The sequence below is a fragment of the Pan troglodytes genome, chromosome 13 (genome assembly GCF_028858775.2).
Source record: "Pan troglodytes isolate AG18354 chromosome 13, NHGRI_mPanTro3-v2.0_pri, whole genome shotgun sequence".
In the NCBI taxonomy this organism is placed as follows: domain Eukaryota; kingdom Metazoa; phylum Chordata; class Mammalia; order Primates; family Hominidae; genus Pan; species Pan troglodytes.
In genome coordinates, this window is record NC_072411.2 from 91,621,053 (window position 1) to 91,647,457 (window position 26,405).

Genomic DNA, 26,405 nt, shown 5'->3' on the forward strand with positions numbered 1-26,405 from the left:
TCAAAACATGGATTTCTTTTGAAGTGTTTTAGTTACCATAAAATATATCTATTCTCTTACATCTTCAATCTATTTAATTAGATTAACTTCTGTATTATCATCATTACAATTGTATACATTAGTTTAGGACAACCACCAAGTTGATTTTGAACATATTTACTTCAAAAACTTTGCAGTGCACTTTTCTCCCAGCAAAATGCAATAAGGAAAATATTCAAATAGAAAAATATATACTAACCTACATAGAGGCCAGGGTAAAGAACATGAAAAAAAAATAATAAAGCACTTACTTGTGTTGTACTTTGATCTTCCATTTGTCCATTCTTTAGATAAAATACTTGCTCCCTTTTGGACTTGAAAACAAGCCTCCTTATAAGGAAAAAAAGTCATTTAACTTTTAAAGTGTGACTAAGTGTAGCCAGTTCAGACTTGTGCTAATTCTGTATGTGTTGTCACAAGGTTCTTCTAACTTTTCAACTCTTTTCTTGAATTGCTGTCGTATAAAAGAAAAATTTCCCGATAGCAAAGATTTTTCTGGGAGGTGGATCAAGAGGAAGACAACATTATAAAAAGAAGGAGCAATACTTAACTGACATCATAGAGTTTGAAGTATCATTTGAGAGAGAAAAGTAAAACTCAGTGATCTTTCGTCTTGGCTGAAAGGAATTGTGGACTAAATTTATTTTTAATCACAATAAAGATTAATATTAGCCTAGATAAGTTGTGTATCTATTTTCCTCTGTCCTATTAAAGTTTTAAATTTCTGTATCAACAGTCTTAATGCAAACATGACTTTTATTTTAACCTTCCTTAGAATGTGGGGAAAAAATACATAATAATAGTCAGCAGACAGAGATAAGGAAACCAAATGATGATATAAAAAGATTTGTTTTCAAAACTTCAGTAAAAACAAATTATAAGAACAAACCCTAATTTGGGTACTTCTGAGGATTCAGGGAGTGGGATGGGAGAAGTGGACTTTCATTCTTTAAAATTTGGTGCTTTCTTCTTTTTCAAAACAGGAGTGCACCATCTTTATGATTCTGGCAACTTGAAAGCTTTTTAATTTTTTTTAAACGTCATTATCCTATAGCCCAATAGTGCAAACACATGGACTAAAGGAACTATGTGGTAGAATTCGTACTTACATCAGTATGGCAAGTAATAAATACATAGATCATTTGACCTCATCAGTATGGCAAGTAATAAATACATAGATCATTTGACCTAAAGGAACCTCCAATAAAGGATGCCTAATAGCTGAATACTCTTTACCACAAATGTCTGCCCAGTTCTTTCTTGTTCTCCTTACTTTGCAGTTCTTGTCCATTCATTCTGCTCTCTTCCTACACTTAGTAGCTTTAATTAAATTCTATCTCCTTGCTCACAAACAATCCCCTGAGAGAAAAGCTTTTAAAATGGCATGTATTTTGTTTGGCTAGCAAAGTATTTTTAGCACTTTCAAATAAGTTGTCAGTATTTAAGAATTTGGAGATCCCAGGCCAGAGGCAGTGGCTCACGCTAGTAATCCAGCACTTTGGGAGGCCAAGGCAGTCAGATCAACTGACATCAGGAGTTCGAGACAAGCCAGGCCAACATGGTGAAACCCCTTCTCTACTAAAAATACAAAAACTAGCTGGGTGTGGTGGTGGGGGCCTGTAGCCCCAGCTACTCGGGAGGCTGAGGCACAAGAATTGCTTGAACCCAGGAGGCGGAGGTTGCAGTGAGCCCAGATCATGCCACTGCACTCCACCCTGGGTGACAGAGTGAGACTCTGTCTCAAAAACAACAAACAAACAAACAAAAAAGAATTTGGAGATTCCAGAATCCCCAGCTCCTCTTTGAGGATCAAAAGATCTGACAACACAGGACCCACATTCCAGCATGGCAATGGGGAGTGCTTACAGCTGTCCCCTTAACCTGGGTATACCCTAATACCACTCCAATAGGACTGCCAAGGCCATGTGTCATTTAGCATGCCTCTTGTACTGTCTTTTGTCTTATGGGAAACAGTAAAGTAATTTCTTATTTACACTTTTATTTTCTTAAAGGGTAGGGAAAAAGGAAAAAAAATCAAGCAAGCCAGATTTTCAAAAAAAGGGGGATATTTCTTTATAGAAATGAAGATGATTTACCTATGTTTAATATGCAAACAAAGGGTGTGTATGCTGAAAGAACCAACTTAATAACTGTAAGAAGCCTGCAACAGAGAAAAGCAGGAAAAAAATGTAATGAATTTGTTTTTAAGTGGGAACAAAATTAAATACTTTTGTAAAATGCAATTACATATAAAACGAATATTTTCCTATTTCAAATCTACTTCATTCATTTTAATGACCTAATTGGCTCTGCAGTTATTTGAGTTTGACCCCCTATTTAGAAGCACCCCCATAACACAGCCACACAGGTCACCTACCCCTGCCCTACTTCTGTGGTCTGAGGAAGTAAACAACAAAGGCTGTCCAGACCAGCAGTGATTCTTTTCCACTTCCTTCCTCTTCCTGCTCTGAGCAGTAGTCTGCAAAGGTAAGAGCAACAGCTGTAAAAATTCCTATTAACTCTTCAACTCCATGCTTCTTCTTCCTACACAGGGCCTCTCTCACTAGATGCACAGAATGGCAAAATGCCCATATTAAGAGCTGAGGCCTCCCCTTGCTAATGTGGTTCTGTTCATTTTTCAAGGTCATAGGCCTTCAGTTACAGCTGCAAACATTCAGGACAGATCTTCAATCCCAGCCTTGACCCCTGTGGGAGGGAGCAGAGAGCCAGTTCAAGACAGCAGCCAAACCTAACAGAGGCATCTAGTTTGCACAAACATCATGAACAGATCAGTAGCTGCAGGGCGATGCCAAATGCTCTCAAGTTCTCAATTTTAGGAGAAAGGAAAGGAGGCTCTGATCAACTATGTCTGAGTCCAGTCTGCATCCTTAGGACTGATAACAGTTTAGATCAAGTCCCCAATAAATGTTTCCTTTATGTAGAATGTGGCTCTACTCTCTCTAGAGGCAGCAGACATCTCTCCTCAGCTCCCCGTCATTACTAAGGTCCAACCTCTAGTAAAAACGCTGCCTTGTCTTGTAGTTCACTAAGTAATTCCACACGGCTTCTCTTATTTTATTCAACCAGGAAAGTTGAAAGGTAGGTAGGGTTGTTTTTACTATCATTTCCAATTTACAGAAGGGAAAATAGAAGTGAGAACTTAAAAGTGCTTAGTGTGACATATTCAAAGTCAAAGAAAGAGTGCTGGGCCTCATGTTTACTACACTTTTATCCAGTCCACCATAAACTAGAAATATGAACAGGGAGATAACACTAAAAATCATGACACTGTAGCCCTTTATAGAGAAAAACAAGTTACCCAAAACAGATGTTCTGTAACAAAAGCCTTGTTAAATAATTGGGGAACAGAATTCAGGAAAAATTAAGATTTTCAAAATATTTTTATATAGAAATTTTTTACAAAGATTTTACAACATAGCAAATCATTATGTCATACTGTAGAAAGATGAAGCAAAGGATTAAACTCCAAGGATAAAGAAAGTGCTCATAGCAACGTATTGCAGTCTCCATGAAAGTGCATATAAACAGTTAAGGCAAAGTACCATCTTGGTACAGACATGTTGCAAACTGACTTTTAAAACAATTTTTTAAAATATATACAAACTTTTTTTTCTTCTATTCTTCTCAAAGGCATTTGAAGGGGATACTTTTATGAATATTCTTGCTGTAGAACAATGTAGAAATAACTTCTGGGTATAAAACAGTAAAAATAAAAATATTCTACCTGAGTGTGTTAAATCAAGTGATTTGTAAAACAAAACCTTCACAAATGTGGGCTTTCTACATGTAACTTGCCAGGCTGAAGGCTTACACCCTCATGTTCTACAACACAGATCACTAATGATGATAACATGAGTTAAATTGGGATTCTTGCCCTTCTGTGTGGCTTTTGGCTTCTAGGTTCTATGACCAAACTATTGACATATTTGAAGTCTGTATGCAGTCATTGTGTGATAAATCTACTTTACAGCTTTGCTTCTACCTGCAGCTTACATGATAACCATGCTGTGAAGTGCTACATATGCTTCATACAATATGTTGCCCCATCTGATAATAAAAATACAAAGGTGCTCTTTAAGCTAAACCATAAACCTTATTAGAGAATTCTAGTTAAGTGTTTTGTTTTTCCACATACATGTAAATACCTTAAGATCAATAGGATCAATAAGGATAATATTAGTTATCAAAATTTAGTCTTCATACTTGAAGAATTTGTTTTTAAAAATAACTAAGATGCAAAAAAATAAATTAGCTAGTCTTGAATAAGAGTGAGTTTTGCAGAAAACTGACATATCTGAATTCTAGTACAGATAAGAATCTGTCAAATGATAACTGAATTCACGTGACTAACCACTCTTTTATGTAAGATTGTATCTACTCATGAGAAATAGGGGAATTCAGTGTTATCATTATAGTCTCCGTATTTAAACTGAGTTTTTCTTTTCCAATTTTTTTTCCATGCCTCAACATAAGGGAAATTAATCAGTTAATTTCTGCTGACTTAGGTTTCCTAAACAGCTTTTAGTCCTCAAGGCACAGCTGTGGTAAAAACAGAGCAAAACACCCAGCCATTTATTGGAATTCTGCAGTACAAAATAAGCACATGTGCTCTATATAATCTAGTAACAGGATAGCAACAGTTAAACTGTCTCAAACAACAGATGTATTTGCTTGATTTTCCTTCCTAACTTCTTTTGCATCAGGACCGCAAGCAAAGAGCTTGTTTCCCAGAGTATTTTGGGCAAATCGGAAATACATAATGTGGCCCATTGCCACAAAGGAGACTGAAATCAATACGAGCAAGCCAAAAGCTTCAGGATTTGGAGCCAGGATGACCATGATGAAATGCAGAAGATCAAGAAGATAGTTCATGGAGTTCTGTACACCATTTATAATGCCTCTTTCAGATTCAATTACATTTTCTTGCAGCAACTGTGTCACAGTTAAATCAAAGGACCAAAGACCTATAATAAAATATTTTTTTAAAGATTAGATTTTAGTTTACAGGCATACATTTCAAATTACAGATAAAAATCTGTTGACATATGCAAAATATACATTTTAGCCTGACTGTCTTTAAGTCATCTTAAATATACCATAGCCTTGCCTTAAGAATTATTTTTCATAAATAAATATTGGGTTATTAGTGGCCTCAATAAATGATTTTTACAGTCATCAGACAAAAAGAAGTCTAATCTACAAACTTCTTAGTTCTGTTTTTCTGTGATTATTCATACTACAAAAACAAAACTTTGAAATCAGAGACATAATAAATCCTATTATAGTATAAGTACTAGTATTTTTTAAGTTTCAAATGACCTAATAAATGGTTATGGTTAAAGTGTAAGGAAACTTTAAACCACTGTTATATTACTGCTAGAGTTCTAAAGCCCAAACAATAAAGCTGTCTTGCCTGGAAATTAATATCTTCAATAAACTAATGAACTGTTTTGTATCACAAGATAAAAACAGTTTCATTTCAAGAGTGAATTCAGAGATAATTCATCAGTACTCTATTAATTATTACTTAAATTTTGCTTTGTAAGAAGTCTTTATGTTTCCTTCCAGGGCTATAAAATCCATTTGTGTGGCAAACTATATAATAAATACATATTGGCTAGAGAAGACCTTTGAAGGATTTTTTTCATCACTTTCACATCTTCTTTTAAAGCCAAAAACATTACCTTTTTAGTGTTGTCCTATGGGAATATTTTCTAAACTACAGTTTTTTTGTTAAGGTTATTGCAATATCAAGACTCTACTAGATGGCAGTATAATTAATATAGCTAATATATTTTATAAATTAAATTACATTTAAAAAGTAATCACTTGAGCTCAGTAATTCAAGACCACCTTCGGCAACATGGCAAAACCCCATCTCTACAAAACATACAAAAATTAGCCGGGTATGGTGGCACATGGCTGTAGTCCCAGCTACTTGGGGGACTGAGGCAGGAGGACTGCTTGATCCCAGGAGGTCGAGGCTGCAGTGAGCTGTGACTGCACCACTGCACTCCAGCCTGGGTAACAGAGCAAGACCCTGATCTCAAAAAAAAAACAAAAACAACAACAACAACAAAAAAAACAAGTAATATTTAAGATATTCATTTAGAAAAAATTATTTTCAAGCCTGAACCATGTTTTAAGTATATGTATATAATAAAGTAAACAAATACAGGTTTTGAAACTATAAAATAAAATATAAAACACAATAAATATAAAGTATAAATATGTAAAATAAAAATTTCGTAATAGTGGATTTTGCTTAAATTAATATTTAGGGAACATTTCAGATCATTTATTAATGGATTCTCTGAACCTACATTACAAAAAGACACTTTAGTTCATTCATATATAAAAAGAGATTTCTTACCGATTCTAGCAGCAATGACGCCTGCAAACAGCAGACTGACGGAGATTATGGGCACAGATTCAGGACTTGTCTCCGGGACAATATTAGCAGAATTAGACCCATTAGACATGTATATTTCAGTTGTAATTTCAGGTATCTTGGTAGGTGTAATTGACTCTCCTTGAATGAACCTTGATCGGATATCTTCAAAAGGAGAAACGGACAAGTCCAGGGGGCTTCCAGGCATGAATACAGAGATCACACACAAGATCAAACAGGAAAGCTGTGCCAATCCTGAGATCAGACCTGTCCGAACCAAACCACATTTTCGACGTAGCCAAGTAAAAGCTACAGTTCCCATTATTCCAGTTATAGCTGATGCTCCCATCAAAATACTGAGGATGGAACCACTCAGTCCCTGAGTGTAGGCGTACCCTGTGGTGATGCAGTCAAAGCCCAGGACAGTCATATAAAGGAAAGCAAGACCCATGCCAGCCAGAAACACAGGCTGGTTGTAGTAGGAGACCCATCCATCTCGGAAGGTACGGAAGGGCTCAGCCATCTGGGAGGCACAAGTAGGCTCTTGCTCATGTTCAAGCTCATGGATGTTAGAGTCTTTCACACCCATTAGATGAGTTCCCTCCAGGGGTTTTGGCTCAGTATCTGTTAAGAAAAGATACCATTATTTTGTTGGGGAGGACATGTAGAAATAAAAGCCAATTATTAATAGTACTTTTTTTCCATTCCCCTTCCCAATGGGTACCCTTGGTTAGACATTGTAATATGTATTTTCTTTTACTAATAATCTAAGAATTCCAGCCAAGGAATAATTATCAAGTGTCATTTTTATTAAATAAACAAAATACTATTGATCTATCCCTCTTTTTTCTCTCTCTCTCTCTCGCTCTTAGAAATTATACTCCCACCAAAGTAAACAGCAGGAAAACTCACCAGGTAAAATATAAAAATTGTCTAAGAAAACACAGTGTATTGGCCAGGCACGGTGGCTCACACCTGTAATCCCAGCACTTTGGGAGGCCGAGGTGGGCAGATGACGAGGTCAGGAGATCGAGACCATCCTGGCTAACATGGTGAAACCCCGTCTCTACTAAAAATACAAAAAATTAGCCGAGTGTGGTGGTGGGTGCCTGCAATCCCAGCTACTTGGGAGGCTGAGGCAGGAGAATGGCGTGAACCCAGGAGGCAGAGCTTGCAGTGAGCCAAGATCGCGCCACTGCACTCCAGCCTGGGCAACAGAGCGAGACTCTGTCTCAAAAAAACAAAAAACAACCAGCATATTATTTTCTGGGACCCTGCAGAGCTGGATAAAAAGATTCCATTTACCCAGAAGCCCAGTGTCCTCTTCTCCAGTGAAATACCCATCTTTGTGTCCTCACTCCCTTCCACTGTCCTACAAATGACTACATAACTCCCTCCTCACAGAGTCCAAGGGATTCTCTCATTCTCTTTTTTTCCCCACATTTTTTCCCAGTCCTATGACTTAGCTTTGCCCAGCTATCTCTCAAGTAATTGAACCTCTATAACTACTGCTCACATCAAGGAAGAGGGCTAGGGGACCCATTCCAACCCCACCAGATTCAACCCGGAGTTTTTTCCTAGATCCTCAAAAGCCTGCTCTTGCCTCGTCTACCAAAGCGATATATTTAACCTCATCCGGCCCCCACTGGTAATAAAACCTGATACAAATTCAAAATAGTTTTGATCTTCACCAACATTTAAGGTCTGAACATGAGAACAAAAGGAGAGATCATTGTGTTCAGTTTACCTTTGTGTAAATTCAGCTGTTTCAATTCAGTTTCCTCTTCTTTAAGACCAGCTTTCACAGCTAGAGCTGGGGTTTTCTGGTAAACCTTCCAGAGCAGAACGTACTCCACGCACATGGATACTAAGTTCCATCCCGAAATAAAGCCACAGCCGATGACTGGGGAGCCAAATGTCATAATCTGGCCAACAGCCATGGGGGCTAAGATGTTGGTTAACTGGTCAATCCTTCGTATTGTGGCATTCATATCTAGAGAGGCAGGTGAAAGAGGCAGGTAAGTGTGCAAACCCATCAAAGAGAGACTGCCCATTTATACAATACAAAGCTGTAAACCAAGAGTATAGATTCCTAAAATGTGGTTTTCTAAAAGTACATTTGTAAGAAAGACATTTTGCATTTTGTTGGAAAAATATTTGTTGTTTGGGTCAAGTCCCACTAAATTTGCCTCAAAAATGATAATCCCCTTGGAATTGCATAAATCAGTCTAATAGCTTTTTAAAATGAATACAGCAGTGACTCTACATTCATTTTTTTCAACAAATATATCTTAAATGCCTATTATAAGCTAGTCATTATTCTCAACAATTCTTAACACTACAAAGAAGAAAAGTAACATTCTTCCCTGTCTTCACAGAGTTTCTATTCTCACAGGAAAGAAAAGACAATAAATCAACAAGCATATGTGTGTGTGTGTGTACACACACACAAACACTGCATATGTCAGATGTTTATTAAATACTATGGTGAAAAGTAATGAAGCAAAAGGGCAGAGAGTGCTCAGGGGAATGTTCTAAATAAGGCGAGGTCAGAGGACTCGCTGAAAAAAACAGCATCACACCAACGAGAAGCACTGAAAAGAAACACTAGCTTGGTCACAAGAGAGATTCTGGAGACCTCAAAAAAAGGAGAACGATAAGGGCAATGCCTGAATAAAGCTGATTTAAGAGACTGGTGCCAACCCCAGGGGACACCATTTGTATTTTCAGTGAGTCATACCCTGGAGCACAATGTGAATGCTTCCCATGGCCTTATGGAAAGCAAGGTACTGCCCAAAAAATGGAATTGGAAATAGACAAGTCTTTTGGATATGTTTTGACAAAAAGAACAAAGAAATAGAGTAGCAGAGAAGGAAGTGTGCTAAAGATAGGGATTTTTAAGAAGAGCAAAATTAGAGCAGGATTATGTGCTACCTGGAATGATACAGTAGATAAGGGATGTAATCTGAATCTACCGCATAACTGAAGGAGTTGTTCTTAGACAGGAACACAATTCATCAATAGTAACAAGAGTAGAGACCACATATATGGCTTCAGGTACAGGTAGGAAGAGAGACGTGATGGTGGAATCACATGGAAGCTTTCTTCTCATTTATTCCATTTTCTCAGCAAAATACAAAGCCAGGTCATTGACGAAAGTGAGGATGGGGGAGGAGGACTTGAACATGTGATGAGAGAGGAGAAACAACTGTGAATGGTCCTCTAGGAAAGTGGAGAAGGAAAGAATCAGAGAAAAAAGTGTGATTATCTGGAAGCATGAAAGGACCAACTCTGTGGCCCTGAACCTCAAGTGAGAATGCTGAGCAAGTTCGTGCATTTTTTTCCAGCCATGCTCTACTGTGGAAAGTTGGATTTAACCAAAGTCTTACCAAACAAAAGTGACAAAACGAGAGGGGGCCAACTGAGCTGAGGGTATATGCCAAGAGATGATCATATAATCATGACTGGCCTTGAATTTTAAGCTGGGTAAGAAAGAGACAAGAGAGAGGTCATGGACAGTGAAAAGGCAGTGGAATGAATGGTTTGTAGGTGCCAACCACATGGATTGTTGAGGCTGTGGTAGTGAAGAAGTTGGTGGAAAGACAGAAGGTGATTTCTCAAGATATGGATGCCTAAGACTGAGATTATGGGAGGAGAGAATTTAGTGGTGATAACAAAGTCTAGAGTTTGACTACGGGAATGTATTCCTGAGTCAGAGTGGAGGACAAAATAAATAAAGAGGAAGTTAAAAAAATGTCCAACACAAAGAAATGATACATGTTTGAGATGATGGAGATGTATCTCCATCTCATCTCATCACAACATCACTATGTACTCCATAATAAGCACAATTATGTGTCAGTATAAAAAATTAATTAAAATAAAATAAAACCAAAAGTTTTAGGACAAAAAGAAAGTGAAGAAAGTGATCTACTTTTTCACTTCCTGTCTCACAGAACAGAGTGAAAATTAGTGAGACAAGTCTTAAGCAATCATTTGGGTCACCTTAACAGAAAAACAATACGTGATGAAGAAGTACATTAACAGAAGATTGTCTTTATTCCTTCTGTAATTCTTCCTGGTCCTCAATTGCTTTCCAATTAGCCCTATGAGTATATATTGCATATATGATAACAGGAGAACTTTGACATATTTCACCTTTCACTTGAGAGGCAAAGGCAGCCTTCATTGATCCTACACTTGACTGCCATCGCAGAGGTTTCACTACCATCTGCCTCCCACTAACTAATAAGTTTCCAACTCATATGCCAACAAAGAAGTGTGGAATTTATCCAAATAACTCAATAATTGGGATCCAAAAAGCAAGTAACTAAAGAAAACATATATTTGAATCTTAAAGTCCCAGAATGACAACAACAAATTATTTTAGTTAAAATTATTTCTTACCCTTTCACTACTTCAGTTTTTAAGAGCTCACGGAGCTTCCCAATGTCACCAATTTCCATCTTTTATATTATACTTAGAAAGTTAATAATATGTAGGTGTCAGTAGAAATGTTGTTTTAAAAAACAGCTTTTATTTTTCTGATGCAGAATGGATAATTAAAAAAAAAAAAAAAAAAAAAAAAGACTTAGGCCGGGTGCAGTGGCTCACGCCTGTAATCCCAGCACTTTGGGAGGCCGAGGCGGGTGGATCACGAGGTCAGGAGATCAAGACCATCCTGGCTAACACAGTGAAACCCTGTCTCTACTAAAAATACAAAAAAATTAGCCGGGCATGGTGGCGGGCGCCTGTAGTCACAGCTACTCGGGAGGCTGAGGCAGGAGAATGGCATGAACCCAGGAGGCAGAGCTTGCAATGAGTTGAGATTGTGCCACTGCACTCCAGCCTGGGTGACAAAGCGAGACTCCGTCTCAAAAAAAAAAAAAGACTTAATCATCTTACTGGTAGCAGGCTAGAAAAGAATCAGTCGTATGAATATGCAAATATACGCTCTTTACCAATTTATATTTAGTCTTACATAAGCACACAAATATGTGTTGATTTGATTCCAATTTAACTGTTCTCAGCTACAGCTGTGGCACAGAACATGACATTAAATAACTACTTCTATTATAATGGGTATATTACATCCATAGAAGAAATTTTTTTTTTAATTTCCTAGCAGTTTTGTCTACTTCATATATGAAATCGATTTTTAATCAATACCACACAAACACAAAATTTATCTGCCATACTTGATCAAGCTAACTGGCAGATTATTTTTTAGCATGATGGGCAAGAAAAATCTCAGAAGATACTAATAAAGAGTGATCCTCAAAAGAAATGGAGGAGGAAAAAAAGCAATAGATGGAGTTAAAAAGCCTGGGAAAAGGAAGTAAGATTCAAACGTGGCACAAGAGAATGTTATCGTAAAACACTGTACTAAATCAAGCACCTAGAAAGTACCTAAATTAGTTAACTGGTTAGCAGTATTCATGAGAAAAATAAAACACCTTTTCTGGAACTTTCCGAACTGGATAATGACTGCTGTATTTTGGCCTGATGCCACTGAAATTCTAAAACTTTTTAACCTTGGCAGGGAAAATTCCTCCTTTTCTTTTACCCTCAGTGATACAGCTTCCAGTTTTAAAACAATCTCTAAAATTAAGAAACACTGTGATGAGGAAATGGGAGCAATCAGCATCCAGCTCACAACTTTTACTTTTCATGGGCATACCCCTCCCCTTTCACCCTCTACACATATCACAAACAGGTGAAGCCTTCCTGGCCTAGGCCCCTACCTGGGTTTCTTTGCCACAACCTCAAAAATCAGCCTGCATAAACACAAATCCTTCCTGCCTGGAGTAGGTGGGTCTGTGTATAAGAGACACAACCTCATAGGAACCCAAGGCAGCAGGGGGAGTCCCTTCTAGATGTACTTTCCCCCTTCTTTGTCCCGTTTTTCCTTTATCCTCCTCCTTTTTCTCTGTTCTCCTTTAACTCTGCAATAGCAGAAATGGCACAAAAAATCCACAATTAGATACTTTCTGACCTTCAGAACTAAAGAAGTTTCTGTTTCCTGTTTTGAAACATGCAGAAAGTTTTCCTTCACTAGTCCACCAGCCCACACTGCTGGCTGGATGTGAAAGAGCACCACTTACTAAAAGCTAATGTAGAGTGGACAAGAGTTCAACAAACATCTCACTTCCTTTCCTACTTGAAAAACATCAGAAAGTTAGAAAAAGACTGAATAGCCTAGATTCTTCCACTCTGCAATAATTCATAATATAAAGACAGACAGCTGAGAAACGACCAGTCATATATTTGTTGTTATTCTTGGACATCACTTCATAGAAAAATCCCACAGAGTTATGTGGCATGTTTGCAGTTATATTTATATGATGTGTGTATATATATGTATGTATATATATATACACGTATATATATATGTATGTGTGTATATATATGTGTATATATATGTGTGTGTATATATATATATTAGGACAAGTTAAAGATTCTGGCTAACTTTCTTTTTCATATTTCAGACTTTGCAGAGTCAAATGAGTTAGTTAAAATCAGTTAAGTGAAAGAAAATAATTTTATTTTATTTTCATTTTATCTATAGCTGCTGCACAAATCACAGAATAATCATTGTAAAAGTCAACTTTCTTCTCTAAGTATATTCCAACAAATACATGTGTGATCTATTGTCAAAATATATCCTTTTGTACCCTTTGAATTTTAAAACATGGATCTATTTTACATGCTTTAAGTAGTTTGTTAAAAAGAGAAAGTAAACAAAAAAAGACAAAGCCTTATCATCTAGTTCAATGTGACAAAAAAGACATGAAATTATTCCTCATTATAAATGATCACAGGAAGAAAAGTAAATGAGAATCATGATTTTAGCTCCAGAGGGAATTTCCTGTGATACAGATTCACACATGCTAAATTCATCTTACGTACACACCATCCTTTAAATCAATCACTGTGGAATTTCTAAGTCAATAATAATACTGCACCCACAAAGTGATGATTCAGGCAAATTCTTCTTCTAGACCTTCCACAGACTTTGTTCTCCTTCACTCACCCCTCCTTTCTTTTTTTTTTAACCAAATGGTCCAAACAAAGCTGCTTGCTAACCCCAGCACATAATCTTGCCTTCTGTATCCTGGGATATGCCATTTAAGTCATCAAGAATGGTTTACTTGTCTGTCAGGACAGTTGGGCAATGTGTTTGTTATACCCATTTTCTCAGTGATTAGCAGAGTTGACTCAGCTGATCTGACAGGTAGGGAGGTGTACCCTTCCTCCTTTCCCCTGTGTAATTATCAATCCAAATTGTGTCTGTGTGTCATATGAGGGGACGGCAGGCAATAATGAGTGAGGGAGGTTATTCTGAGCCTAAGTAATATTGACAGAATAGGACATGTTGCTTTGTAAGCATTCTTCAGATGTTCTTTGACCACTTGTTTATATTCCCAATGAACAACTAAGATGGTAAACTTCTTAAAAACTATATTCTGTCCTCTATTTCTTTGGTATTTGTAACAGTAATTATATTACATTGTACATAATGTAATAAAATTATAGATTATAACTTTAAGATGGAAGAAATTAACTTCTAGAGTCTCTCCTACAATTGTTTCCATTTGATTTAGAGAAAAATAACATCCATATGACTGATAAGCACCAGCAATAACATTCATAGGTATGACCAGTAAAATCTCATGTCAGATTTGCACTGTTCTAAGTATAAACATTTAGAAAGTTGATTGAATTTTTAAAAAAAAAAAAGAGGAAAGAAGAGTTATTCCATTTGCCAAGTTTGTGTAGGATAAAAGAGAAGTTAGCTATCCTATAAGTTAACTTTGTAACAGTGAGATAAATCAGCACCAAAACTGACAATAAGGTAAGAAAAAAAGTATGCTTTCAATTTATCATTCTTAAAAAATACCCAGAACAAAAATACAAGGCTTACAGCCTCATTTGTCACCACCGATTTAAAGTGAATCCTAACATGCTCATTTCATTGAAAGAGAAAGCCAAATTACTTGCTAGTTTGCTTCTGTCTTCTCCTGCAACAACAACAATCCAATCCCTTTGGATTGTGATTGCAGTAGCAGTACTGGCCAAATTTGCAATATTTGCAATAGTGATGATCAGGATATAGCAGGAAGTCTAAAGAATGACAAGAAAAAAATGAGTTATAATGTCAGTTTACCACACTGTACATATGTCACTAAACAAGGCAGTTTAAAATAGTCTTTGGTGGAATGATAAAAAAAAGTATTTTAATTTCATTTATAAGAAATCATTTTATGTTATAGATATGAAACTGAATGAATACCAGTAGTCCAGGGGCATAATGTCCTAACCTGTATCATCTAGATCATCTGTAGTACACATAATACAAAAATTATAATAGTCAGGTGAATACAGTTATAAAATGTTAACACAGTGGTGGTTTTGAACATTTCTCCCACAAATATTGCCTTTGAAAAGAATGTTGAAGGGGAATTGAAAACACCTGTATTTAAGTCAGAGTTCTGACACCTTCTAGTTGCATGACAATGGGCAATCAACTAACGTTCACTTTGTCTTAATTTTTTCAATAAAATGAAGGGAATAGGCTCAAAGATTTCTAAAGTCCTACCTGGCTTTGCAACTCTATAATATCAATCCACATATACACAAGAAGATTCAATATGACACCAAATGCATGGTTTATACCACACCCCATCCCTCTCCTCTTTTCCATCAAGCTCTTATGAAATCACAACATGAAAAGTTATCTGGTTGACATTCCCAAACAGAAGTAACAATTATTATTGGAGGAACGCAATTATGACTGACTAATATAGATATGGATAACATTTATTAAATAGCACAAACAAAGTATAGGTCACTAAAAAGCTGAAAACAAACAACTGAATTCTATAGTAAACTCTTAGAAATGCCATTAAAAACCAATAGGACAAAATTTAAATTCAAACAATACTTAATGAGTGCCTGTTGTGGGCAAAACAACAACAAAACAAACTATAGGGGATATTACAGTAGACACAGAAATCAATATTAAAAGGTCACACTGGCAAAAAAAAAAAAAAATAGCTTCAAAGCATTTTCATCCTTTACCACTACCAGATATTCAATTTTCTGCCATCAAGAATCTCATTGAGAACTTACGAGAACCCATCCATGGTACATGGTCAGAAGCTCATGTTTATGTAAGAAAACCATCATCAGGATGATTCCACACAGGATGACTGAAACATTCTGTACCACCAGCGAGGTCTGGGCCACTGTGCAGAGGAAGAGAGAAAGTGTACATTACATCAAAATGTCTCAGTGAGACTGTTCTTATCCACACATAATTGTTCTACTATAATACATTAATATACAGACCTAATTATTACCAGATAAAAAGAAAACCTTTCTGAAGTCAGTCCTGCCTCAACTACTCCCAATACGACCCAGAGGATCACACCAGACCAGTAAATATGCAACCAAAATGATGAAGTACCACAAGTTTCTCTGTTCATTGAAGTCTATCATAATGACTACATTTTCATTTAGTTTATCTTCTTGAAAGTTTAACATAAACGGAGCTGTAGTATGATATAGACATGATCCACATTTCAGCTCTTTGTTGCTTAAGGTAAAACAATAACATGTATGAGGTTAAAGAGGAAGTTATGAAATCTACAACCTCCTACATGGCAGGCTGAATCTGATAATATGGTATACCTAAATAGAAAAGACACACAAAAATTTGCCAAGAATAAAGCAGCAGTGTATTTCTTTGCATACTAATGCTATTTGCCATTGCTACGAAATTCTAAGCTACCCCTTCCATCACAGATGGCAATTCTCTTAACATGAGGCGCCCATATAGATAAAGCGCTGGAGTAAGGACAGATAAAGACACCTGGTAGCCTCTTCTCTGCCACTCAGTAGGCAGATGATCTAGGGCAGGATACCTAACATCTCTTATGCCTGCGTCTAGAAGGTGAGAATGGTAATACCTGCCTTCCTTACTTTATAGGGTCATAATGATGCTCAAATAAAACACTTATGAAAGCAGTTTGGAAAACATGAAGTTCTATATGTAAGGGATAATTACAGCTCTTGTCTTCAAGGATAATGTAGTTCATCCTTGCTTGGAAGGTCATATCAAACACCCAAGAAAAAATAAACTGCTTTCTGAAAGCAGTCTGATATAAAATCCCAACATATAACTCATTCATTCACTCATGCATTCATTCACTGGATAAGGATCAGATGTCAACTAAATAAGGTTCTTAGCTTTTGGGACCCTACAGACCAGAAGAAGAAAAGATATGTGAACAGATCATTATTATCTGTGTAAGAGCAGAGGTGGTAACAAAGCCTCATGGGAACACAGAGGAAGAAATGGTAAACTCAGCCCAGAGGTATTAGGAAACATTTTTCATAAAGAGTAATGTATGAGTTGATTATATAGGATAAGTGGGAAATTGTTATCCTACCACACTTTTCTTCATCCAATTCAATATTCTTTCCTAATCTATGATTGCAGTGCTCAACAATCATTAGATTAAAAGTTTCTATGTATAATATTCCTGTGTTCCTATGTATAATGATGCAAAGAAGTAAATTTTTTTCTAGATTACAGAACTTTTTTCTATATGTGTTCTGGTCTACTCATTCTAAAAAGAGAAATATGTTCACCTTGACCATTTTCCTAGTAGCATCAAGTCCTAGAATTTGATAAGCCTGTTGCTCTGTGTCCAGAAGCAGTCATCTCGCACTGAAAGAATGAAACCTCAGTCTTTTGCCAACATCTAAGTCAGGCATGGTCAGGTCTTGGCATTATCAACTGAGCAATTCAAGAAAATTTACCCTGAATGATCATCCATATTTCCCTTATATACTGGAAAATTTAATTGCTCAATTACTTTCTTTCCTGTATAAATTGACATGATTTCAGTACTAATGCTTAGAATAAATATCAATATATTATTATTTCTTCTTTTTCCCTACAAAATTTATAATTCAGCTCTTTGTGATCCAGGCTCAACTATTCTGCCTTGAAGCTATTCTTAGTTTTCAATTCCCTTATACATACTCTTACATGAAACATAGTAACCAAAGAACAGACGTTAAGGCTGTCTCAGGAACATCACACTAAAGGGACTCCAGTACAAGATACAGTTAGGAAGCCTGAGTTAAGCAAACTTTTAATGTTTAACATGGTTCTCAGAGAAGTGCTACAAGGTTAATCATTAACATATGAAATTTATGAACAGCCAAAGATACAAAAAATCTATTAGGTCAATGTCCAGGCATCCCAACTTTGTGTGGGAGCCATGGGAACCTCCATCCAGAGGTGGTGCCATCTAAGCCCTCCTCCCTCAAGTGTGGCATGCAGACATTCCCTGGTTGTTTCTCTCCTAGTTTGTTGTTTCCTTTGCTACAGAGGTAGCTCAGGCATTGGTCCCATGAATATAAGGGCTTAATTATATAACAACACTCACCTTTAAGTCTAGCATTCTTGTCCACCCAGTCACCGATGATGGCTCCCAGGACCAGAACAGACCCTGCCACCACCAGCCCGTAGACTGCTGTCAAAAGGAGGCTGTTTCCATAGAGCTCTACCAGAAACACAGACACTGCAAAGTGCCACATCCGATCTCCCTTAAATGAAAAGAGAAAATGTTTTGATGGAATATTTTTCGTTTCTAGTCTATTGTACTCAGGAAGTTGCTTCCTTATCAAAAGGGCACTTCCTGGCTACATTATGAGACTTTCAAAGTCAGTAATTACTCTTAGATTGAATACTGCTCAGATGTTAAAACGTTCATCCCAGCATAATGGAAAATATTCTTGCCCAATTATTAAGTAAACTTGAAAAGGCATGATATTAATGAACCGCACATTCTCTTTTTCATTCTAGAAACAAAATGCAGTTTCCAGACCCAAGATGGCTTTTTGAGACAAAAACGTGTTCTCCTGTGTGTCAGGTTTCTCCTGGGGCCTGGAATTTGCCTATCTTGATTGCAGAGGCATAAAGTAGTTTGCTATTGAACCAGAAATCAATTACAGTACAGTTCACAAACATTAGTATACCTTAAGCATCAAGAAAAAGCCAGTTTTCCAATTTGTAAAATGATGGGAATGGACCATATGATCTCCAAGGTTTCTTTCATGTCTAATATCCTAAAACCTATGAGATTTCATAAAGTCATAATTCGAAAGTCATAAAACAGCAGAGCGATCGGAAAGAGGAGAGTAGTAACAGCAAATTCTGGCACTGCATAAACAGTGATGTCAGAAATAAACTTAAATGCCTAAGTAAGCAGTTACGTTAACATTTTAATACAGATGAGTTTTGAAAGGGGGAAAAAGCTACTTATTTCTTCACACAAACTCCGGAGAATATAGGGAATTTTGGAGTTCATTACCATGAAATGTGATTTAACAGAAACTTTTAAGTGAATTAGGCAAATTAATGTCTTAAAAAATCTACAGTGGACCTTATTATGAGATTTTAGGCTCCATCCCTGACTTCTGAAATTAACATTAAGGAGGACAACCATGTTCCATCATAACTTATCTCTGGGAATCCCTAGAGGAAACCAAATTCCAGGCCTCATAGATTTGACCCTACAGAAATACTTCTACTCCTAGTTCTTCCCAAAGTCTGTTAACATCTTCATGAAAAAATCCATGTATTAGAAGCAAATACTATCCTGGTATGTCAAATGATTTTAAAAATTTAATGAAGCCAAGATAATAATTTTATACATTCGAAACTTAAATTGATGCATGTTAGCAATCATTTACAAAAAACTTCGTGTAGACCAGTAGTTCTCAACTAGAGATGACTTTGCTTCTCCTACCCCCACCCCACCTCCCCGGGGATCATTTGGCAATGTCTGGAGTAATTTTGAGTTGTCACAACAGCAGGGGGGTGGAGCTGTTACTTAATCTTTAACCTGAAAAGCAAATTTAGATTTGATTAGGATAAAATGGGATAGGGAGAGGGGAGATACTTTATTCTAATCTCCATTCCTCTGAATAGCTCCCAAGGAAAAGACAAAAACACACACATGTCCCAAATGATAGGTTGCCTCTGTCAGCGAGTTTTCTCTTTCTTAACATACAGGTTAAGAAACACTTTTCTAATACTGTTGTTTCTTTCTTTTTTTTTTACTCTTATTGTATTTTTTAATTGTCTTAGAGTCCTCTAAAGCAAGACATCAAGACAAATGCTATTAAAGTTTTGAATCTTGCTTATTCTTGCATGCCATACCACCTCTTTGATGGAAAGAAAGAAATTGCTCACATTACCCCAATTTCCAACGGGCTTAGGCTTTAAGAAGCAACAGACTCTATGTTTACAAAAAGCCTAATATTTGGGTAAAGTCTATGTAAATATTGACCAAGTGCCCATCCTTCCTTATTTCCATTTCTTGCCTTCCCACCAATTCTCACTAAACTTGGATGACCTATTTATGTGTCCATGTACCCCCACTGGACTGAGAGCTGAAGGCAAACCTAATAACTGTCAATGATCATGGTCCTCAATCCACTTAATACTTACTAAGTGGCTACTATGTACCCGACATTTGCAGGCACTAGAGCTTCAGCAGTGCACAAAAGGTTTTCATGCAGCTCACATTCCAGTGAGCACAGACCAAAAGCAAATCTAGCACAGGGCACGTGCTGCTATGAGGAAATATAAAGTAGGATGGAGCTGGTGGCAACAAAGGCCTCCATGAGCAAAGTGAGCCTCTTGGAAACGAGGGCTGGAGAAATGCAGACATATTGGGGTTTACATGGAGAGAGTTTGTAAGATCATGTTATCAGATATAAGCAACTGGCCCCTCTTTTTCACTCTCTTACACTGTCATCTTTTTGTTATTAGATATCTTTTTTAAAGCCCATACTAAATTGTATTATAAGCTCTTTGACAATAGTATCCACTTTTTTTTTTTTTTTTTTTTTTTTTTTGAGACAGGGTCTTATTCTGTTGTCCAGGCTGGAGTGTAGTGGTGTGATCACAGCTCACTGCAGCTTCAAACTCCTGGGTTCAAGCAATTCTTCCACCTCAGCCTCTCAGTAGCTGGGACTACAGGTGTGTCTCATGACACCTGGCTAATTTTTAAATTTTTTTTTGCAGAGACAGAGTCTCCCTATGCTGCCCAGGCTGGTCTCAGACTCCTGGGCTCAAGGAATCCTCCTGCCTCAGCCTCCCAAAGTGCTAGGATTACAGGCATGAGCCACTGCACCTAGCCAGGATCCACTTCTTACACTACCTTGTATTTTGATAATATAGAGTAAAATGCATTGATCCATTGGCAGATAGAAATGAAGTCAGAAATAAAAGGCATTCGACCCCACACAAAACTAACCTGAGGCAACCTTCTACTCTAATGCCCCTATGTTCAGTGCATAAGAAATCATGATTTGGCAGGGTGGGATGGGAAATGCATATATATATATAATATATATACACACACACATAATACAGAAACATAAATGTTTTGTTGTAATAAAATCAGGCAGAGTGCCACACAAGAGAAAAAACATAAAAAGTATAATTACCTAGTGTTAGAGACATTCCTCTTTTGCACTCCTTTGCAGTGGAAAGGAGTAAAAATCCACTAAACCTTATATGATTGTAGTTGCTGCTGTTTGTTTAATCCAACTTTCTCATGAGAACTTCCTTTGCTTGACTTACTGTAAAGTTGGGATAAGCATGTGTCACCTTTCTTGTGGGACTTTTAATGAACATGACAAAATATCCTCCTGGAACAACCACGGTGCCACTGGTTTTCTGGCAAATCTGACCTCCTAACCTATTAACCAAAGGTCACATAAACCATAATCAGAATTTGGAAGAGAGGCATCTTCTTCCTCTAAGAGCAAGGCCAGACCACAGGCTGAGAATTTCAGATACTATTTCCATCACATGTTATTAATACTTAATATTTACTGAATTAAACCGGGGGAACAAACTATTGCTTTTTATTTATTAAGGGTTGTTTCACTAGGTTTCTACTTAGCATCATCAGCTGTTGGAATTAAAACAAACTCACACCAATTCCACTTTGTTTACATGTATTTGCAGAGTCATCCCTGTGTAAGCCTCTGGTAAGATAGGAGCTTGCTTTTCTAAAATGTCATCTATAAACTGCTATTTCTTAGAGAACCAATAATGTAGCTTAACAATTTCTCAAAGGCATTGGGTATAGATTTCCTCTTCCAGTGGTTTCCATCCATGTCTTAAGGATGATCCAATAAAAGTTTCCAATTTAAAAGGAAAATAACATTCAAAAAATTTACTCTCAAAATTCTTTCCATTCTTTTTAAATACATATGAGCCATGGACAGAATATAGCCAGATTTATTGCTTTTAAACAATAATTGTTTAATGTTAAAGATTCTAATCATCATTAAACATATATCTAGCACCCTTCTAGTTTATTATTTTTCGGAGAGAATTTTAGGAGCCCAGATCTACAGAAACACTAGGTCTTTTCCAGGACAACCTAGAAAGTCAGAGGGAAAACTGTAAATCCATTGCTGATATTCATTGGATGATTAATTTTAAGATAGCCTCCATTGCCCCAAACTTTATCTAACTATAGATAACATTTTTAAAGACCAGAATTTTTGTCACTCAGATATTTGTTCTGGGGGTCATTTATGTTTCAATTAATCTTAGAATGTTATTATTAGCTTAAGTCAGTCCCTCTACCATTCTATTGTATTCTCATGGTGCTGCACGCTGGAACTAAATTTTAACAAAAAAAGAAAACAAAATATTTTAAAATGTGAAGAAGAGAAGGTATATGAGACATCCATCCATCTTTTGTAGCAGATATGTCTATTTACTAAAGCTACTAACGCAACATACAATTTAAAAGCAAGGCAAATATTCCTTTCCTTGTTAATCTTGTCTGGATAGTTGTCTATCTACATAAACTACGATGATCTGATAATTAAGTTGCATTAACTAACACTCATGGGGAAAGATCTTCGATGTAAATAACGTTTTCATTAAAGCATGTGTACTTGGATGATTTATTTCTTTAACTGCTTGACAAAACTGGAAGTTGGCTTAATACAACTGGCTGGAACGAAAGGAAATAAAAATTGCGCAACTGTGTTGTAAGACTATGCATTCTCACTTACCCAAGTAGAGAGAGAATGACCAAGGTAGAGAAGGAATTTTGCAGAGGTCAGGTAGTCGGCCAAGGATCCTGCAAAGACACCGGCGGGGTGAGAAAAAGCGATGGTAGTCACTTAATGAGCTGAGGGCAGAATGCTTATCCATTTGATCTCATTAGAACACGATTATTAAAAACTACTTTGCAGGACAAACCACGTACATTTTAACAAGTTACCTATGAACCGATGTATTTCGTTCACTTAATACCATTCACTAAATTCAGTTATTGACCTAGTCAATAACTGCCCAACTTCACATTTCACATACAGTGAAGAAACTCTTGTTTCAGCATTCTTTTTTGGGTTGGTTGGTTGGTTTGTTTTGTTTCTTTTTTACACAAGGCAATCCAAACTGCCCAATCTACTCCATCCGTGCCTGTGTGCAAACCCCTTTTCCCACACCCTGAATTTCCTTTCTTCCTTAACGTCCACCAAATGTGAGTCAAAGGATCTTTTTACAAAGCTATGGTTCACAGCAGAGCCACATTCCTCCAGAACTCGTGTAGAGTTGCTTGTCTCCAAAGCCCCACCTGGGTTTCCACCATATGCTTTCGGTCAACGACACTCACCACAGCATCCTCTCTGGCGGTTGTGATCTCCCGCCCTGGTCATGACACTAGGCGACCCCGCTGGCTCTTCTGCGGCTGCTATCGCTGCTGCTGCTCTCGCTGAGGTGCTTGTTAACAGGAGTGCAAGGAACTGGAGATAGCACCTCTAAAAACACAACAGCCTTGGGCAAAAAGACTACAACGACGACTTTGGCAAAGAACAAAAGAAAAGGGGCCCAGGGATTTTCTTTTTTCCTTCTTTCCAAACTTAGCTAACACTGTAGCTGAAGTTGGAAAGGCAAAGCCTTATGGAAGCGGTTTGGGAGGCTCAGCAGGTCGTCCGAGCCTAGCGGACGCCCTGAGCCAGCTCTCTCCGCCGCCGCCGCCGCCGCCGCCGTGGACCGGGCCCAGCTCTTATACCGAGTCGGGGGCGGAGCTCCCTGCGACCTCCGACTGGGGCCGCCCCGTTCCCTTCAGGGCCGCCCGGGCGTCCCCGCGGCGCGAGACGAGCTCCCGTCAACCCTGCGCGCCGGGCCGTCCCCGCGCCCTTGCCCGGAGGAGTCGCCCGCCCCGGGCGCAAGCGTCCAACCGGCCGCAGACACCCTGCACGGCTTGCGGGGACCTTCGCCTCGACCCGTTCCACTCCCCGGGTTTTCCTGCTCTCCGGGAAGCCGCGAGGGCAACCTCGGGGGGCGGCCGTGGGGCTGGGAAAAGGAGGAAGGCGCGTGGAGCCGGCGGGGCGGCGTAGGGAGATTCTGCGCGAAACTAAGCGTCAGGTGCTGGAAGAAAGCGCTGCGCACCGGCTACCCCGCAGTTCAGGGAAAGGGCGACCGCCGGACGGTCGCAGTGCAAAGCTCCAGCGCGAGCTTGGTGGGTGGGGATTCCTTTTTTAACGAAAATAATTTTTAATACAGGTATCTAAATAAATATAATTCATGCCACAGAGGCCGCTTTCCTGGCCGTCCCATTCCGGCCCGCCTGCGGCAGAGAATGCCTTTCCTTCCCCGGACTGCATAGCAGGGCTTCCCTCAAAGAACCAGAATCAAAGGGCAGGAAGGGGGCGCAAAGATCAGAGTCCATCCCTCTTGAGAGGAGCAAACGGAGGCTTGCAAAGGTGAAGTCCCGCGGCGAGTTACAGACCTACCCGTATCCCCAAACTGGGGCTTCCAAATCCGTCCTGGAGACAGAATGAGGATGCTGCAGCCCCAGCAAGCCCTTCACCACCATTCCTTCTCCCTCTGTACCCTCTCATCCCGCCCCCACGCGCGCGTCCCTTCCCCACCTAACCTCCAAATGCCCCAGTGACAGGCTTACCAGGAATACCGGTTATCCCAGTTGTGTCCCTGGATCTGTCCCTGTCCAGATAAAGCCATTCGGTGGCCTCCTGGAGGGTGAGGTGAATGACTAAAGAACACCAGACTCTAGCCTTGGTTGACTTCGTTTTAATCCTGCTGTGCCAAACCAACCCCTGGGGCATACCAGCCCCTTTTGCCAGTAGGTTACCTTACCCTTCTTAATCTCACGAAAACCCTGGTAGTGGATCCTTCATATTGAAACTCCAACCAGATGCCACACCTTGAGCACAGGCCAGACTGACACCCAGTAGTGAAGGGAGCCACGCATGAGTATGTGCCCTGTATCTGCACTCTCAATCAGAGCCCCAAAGGTCTACGGGGTGGGTGCAGCTGGATTCGGTTGGGATGTGGTCTGGTGAGTAGAGATAGGGGTTACAGTTTAACTACTGCTTTTCACTGCTTTTTTCCTTTTCAAGCCCTCTTTTTTCCTTTCTTTCACACGACATTCAAGTTCTTTCTCCCAATTTAGAGAGGTTTTGGTTTGCTAACCGTGGAGAATAGGGTCATTTATACATGCATCCTTGAGAATAAACCAAAGTATACTCAGATGAGTGAACTAAAGTGAAGGAGTGAACTGGTAAATAAACCCCTCCACTTTATGGCGATCCCTTATTAGAGATGAATTTTTTGACAGGTCCTCAACAAGGCACAAAGGATAATGATAGTTTGCACATTTGTCAGAGTGTGTCTCAGCAACAAGGACCTCCAAGTGCTTTACATTAATTATTACATATTATAAGAAGGGGTGTCATGCTGTCCCCAACTTCCAGGTGGCTTTTTAAAAGTTCGGTTGGTTAAAAAAAAAAAAATTACTTCCCGTAGACACTGTTTGAGAAGTATTTGTGGAAAGAGTGGCTAAGTCAGCATATACCTCAAAATGTGATATGGAGTCTCTGTTCTCCATTGTCACCAAGGAGTCCCCAGAAGCCAAAACCGAGAGAATGTTATAAAGAACAAATGGGATACTGTAGTGAAGCAAGTAGGAAAGATACTTTGGCAAGAAAACAAGCAAGGTTCATGACATTAAAACCAGTGAGTGAGCTGTGGAAGGGGAATCTTAAATCCTAATTAATGAGAATAGTTGAGATATGTTAGTTGGGGCTTATGAAATGGAAAGAAATTGAAAATGAAAATAGAATAAAAATCCTCAAACTATTCAGAAAGTGCAAAATGACAGAATTCTTTTGGCTTTGACATGCTAGGTTACAAAGCACCGCTTTAATCACAAGACCCTTCGGGCTCTTCCTCCTTCTGAGAAAACATTTGACCAGTTGAAAATTAAGATTTCTTCCAAAAGTCATATATATGTTTTTGAGAACACAGAACATACAACATTCCCATCAATTTAATCTAACTAAGAAAGTCATGCAAGTTTTAAGTCAGTTTACAAAAAATAGTAGATACCCTAAAGACCATGTGCCAATTCATTTTCAACATGTTTTAAAGTTTGTAACTAGGTTAACCAACTTTTTAAAAATCCCAGCCAGAATAAAATGTATATGGCTATTTAAAATTCATTTAAAGTGTTTATGGTTGGGAAATAAAAACGGTTTTATCATTTCATTTTTAAGTTGCCTTTTCACTTACCGGCCAGGCATCCTCAGTTTCCTCTGCCATATCAGATGTGCTCACCAGGACAAAGGCAGAATAAAGAATGGCCACTATTCCACTGCTCTGAAGAAAAAAAGTAATAAGGTTATCACCAACTATTACAGGAAGGGCTCCAATCCAGGACTGTGCTTCTGTTGGATGTGAACCTTTTTACATTATCTTAGGAGCTATAAAGCCACGTTTCCATTCAAAAATCTTTCTCAGTGTTACAGGCAAATTTCAAGAACGGTTTTATATTTCTATAATATGAATGAATGGCTCTCGAGAAGTTTAAGT

General features: G+C 38.3%; 1 protein-coding gene across 3 annotated transcripts; it reads right to left on the minus strand.

The window, feature by feature from the left end:
• Positions 1 to 3,421: 3,421 nt before the first annotated feature.
• SLC40A1 (solute carrier family 40 member 1) lies at positions 3,422 to 26,177 on the minus strand. 3 transcript variants are annotated; one of them, XM_001165179.8, is made up of 9 exons: positions 26,106 to 26,177; positions 23,185 to 23,329; positions 22,580 to 22,647; positions 17,914 to 18,073; positions 15,584 to 15,699; positions 14,449 to 14,575; positions 8,199 to 8,444; positions 6,434 to 7,075; positions 3,422 to 5,024 (listed from the first exon to the last, which is right to left on the minus strand). In XM_001165179.8, exons 1-9 carry the CDS (start codon positions 26,133 to 26,135, stop codon positions 4,711 to 4,713), a joined length of 1,848 nt encoding a protein of 615 aa, XP_001165179.2. In that variant the 5' UTR covers positions 26,136 to 26,177; the 3' UTR covers positions 3,422 to 4,710. The 3 variants fall into 3 exon arrangements, with proteins under 3 accessions (XP_001165179.2, XP_016805651.1, XP_016805652.1); XM_016950162.2 differs by lacking the exon at positions 26,106 to 26,177 and adding an exon at positions 24,478 to 24,723; XM_016950163.3 differs by lacking the exons at positions 22,580 to 22,647; positions 23,185 to 23,329; positions 26,106 to 26,177 and adding an exon at positions 20,987 to 21,136.
• Positions 26,178 to 26,405: the final 228 nt, after the last annotated feature.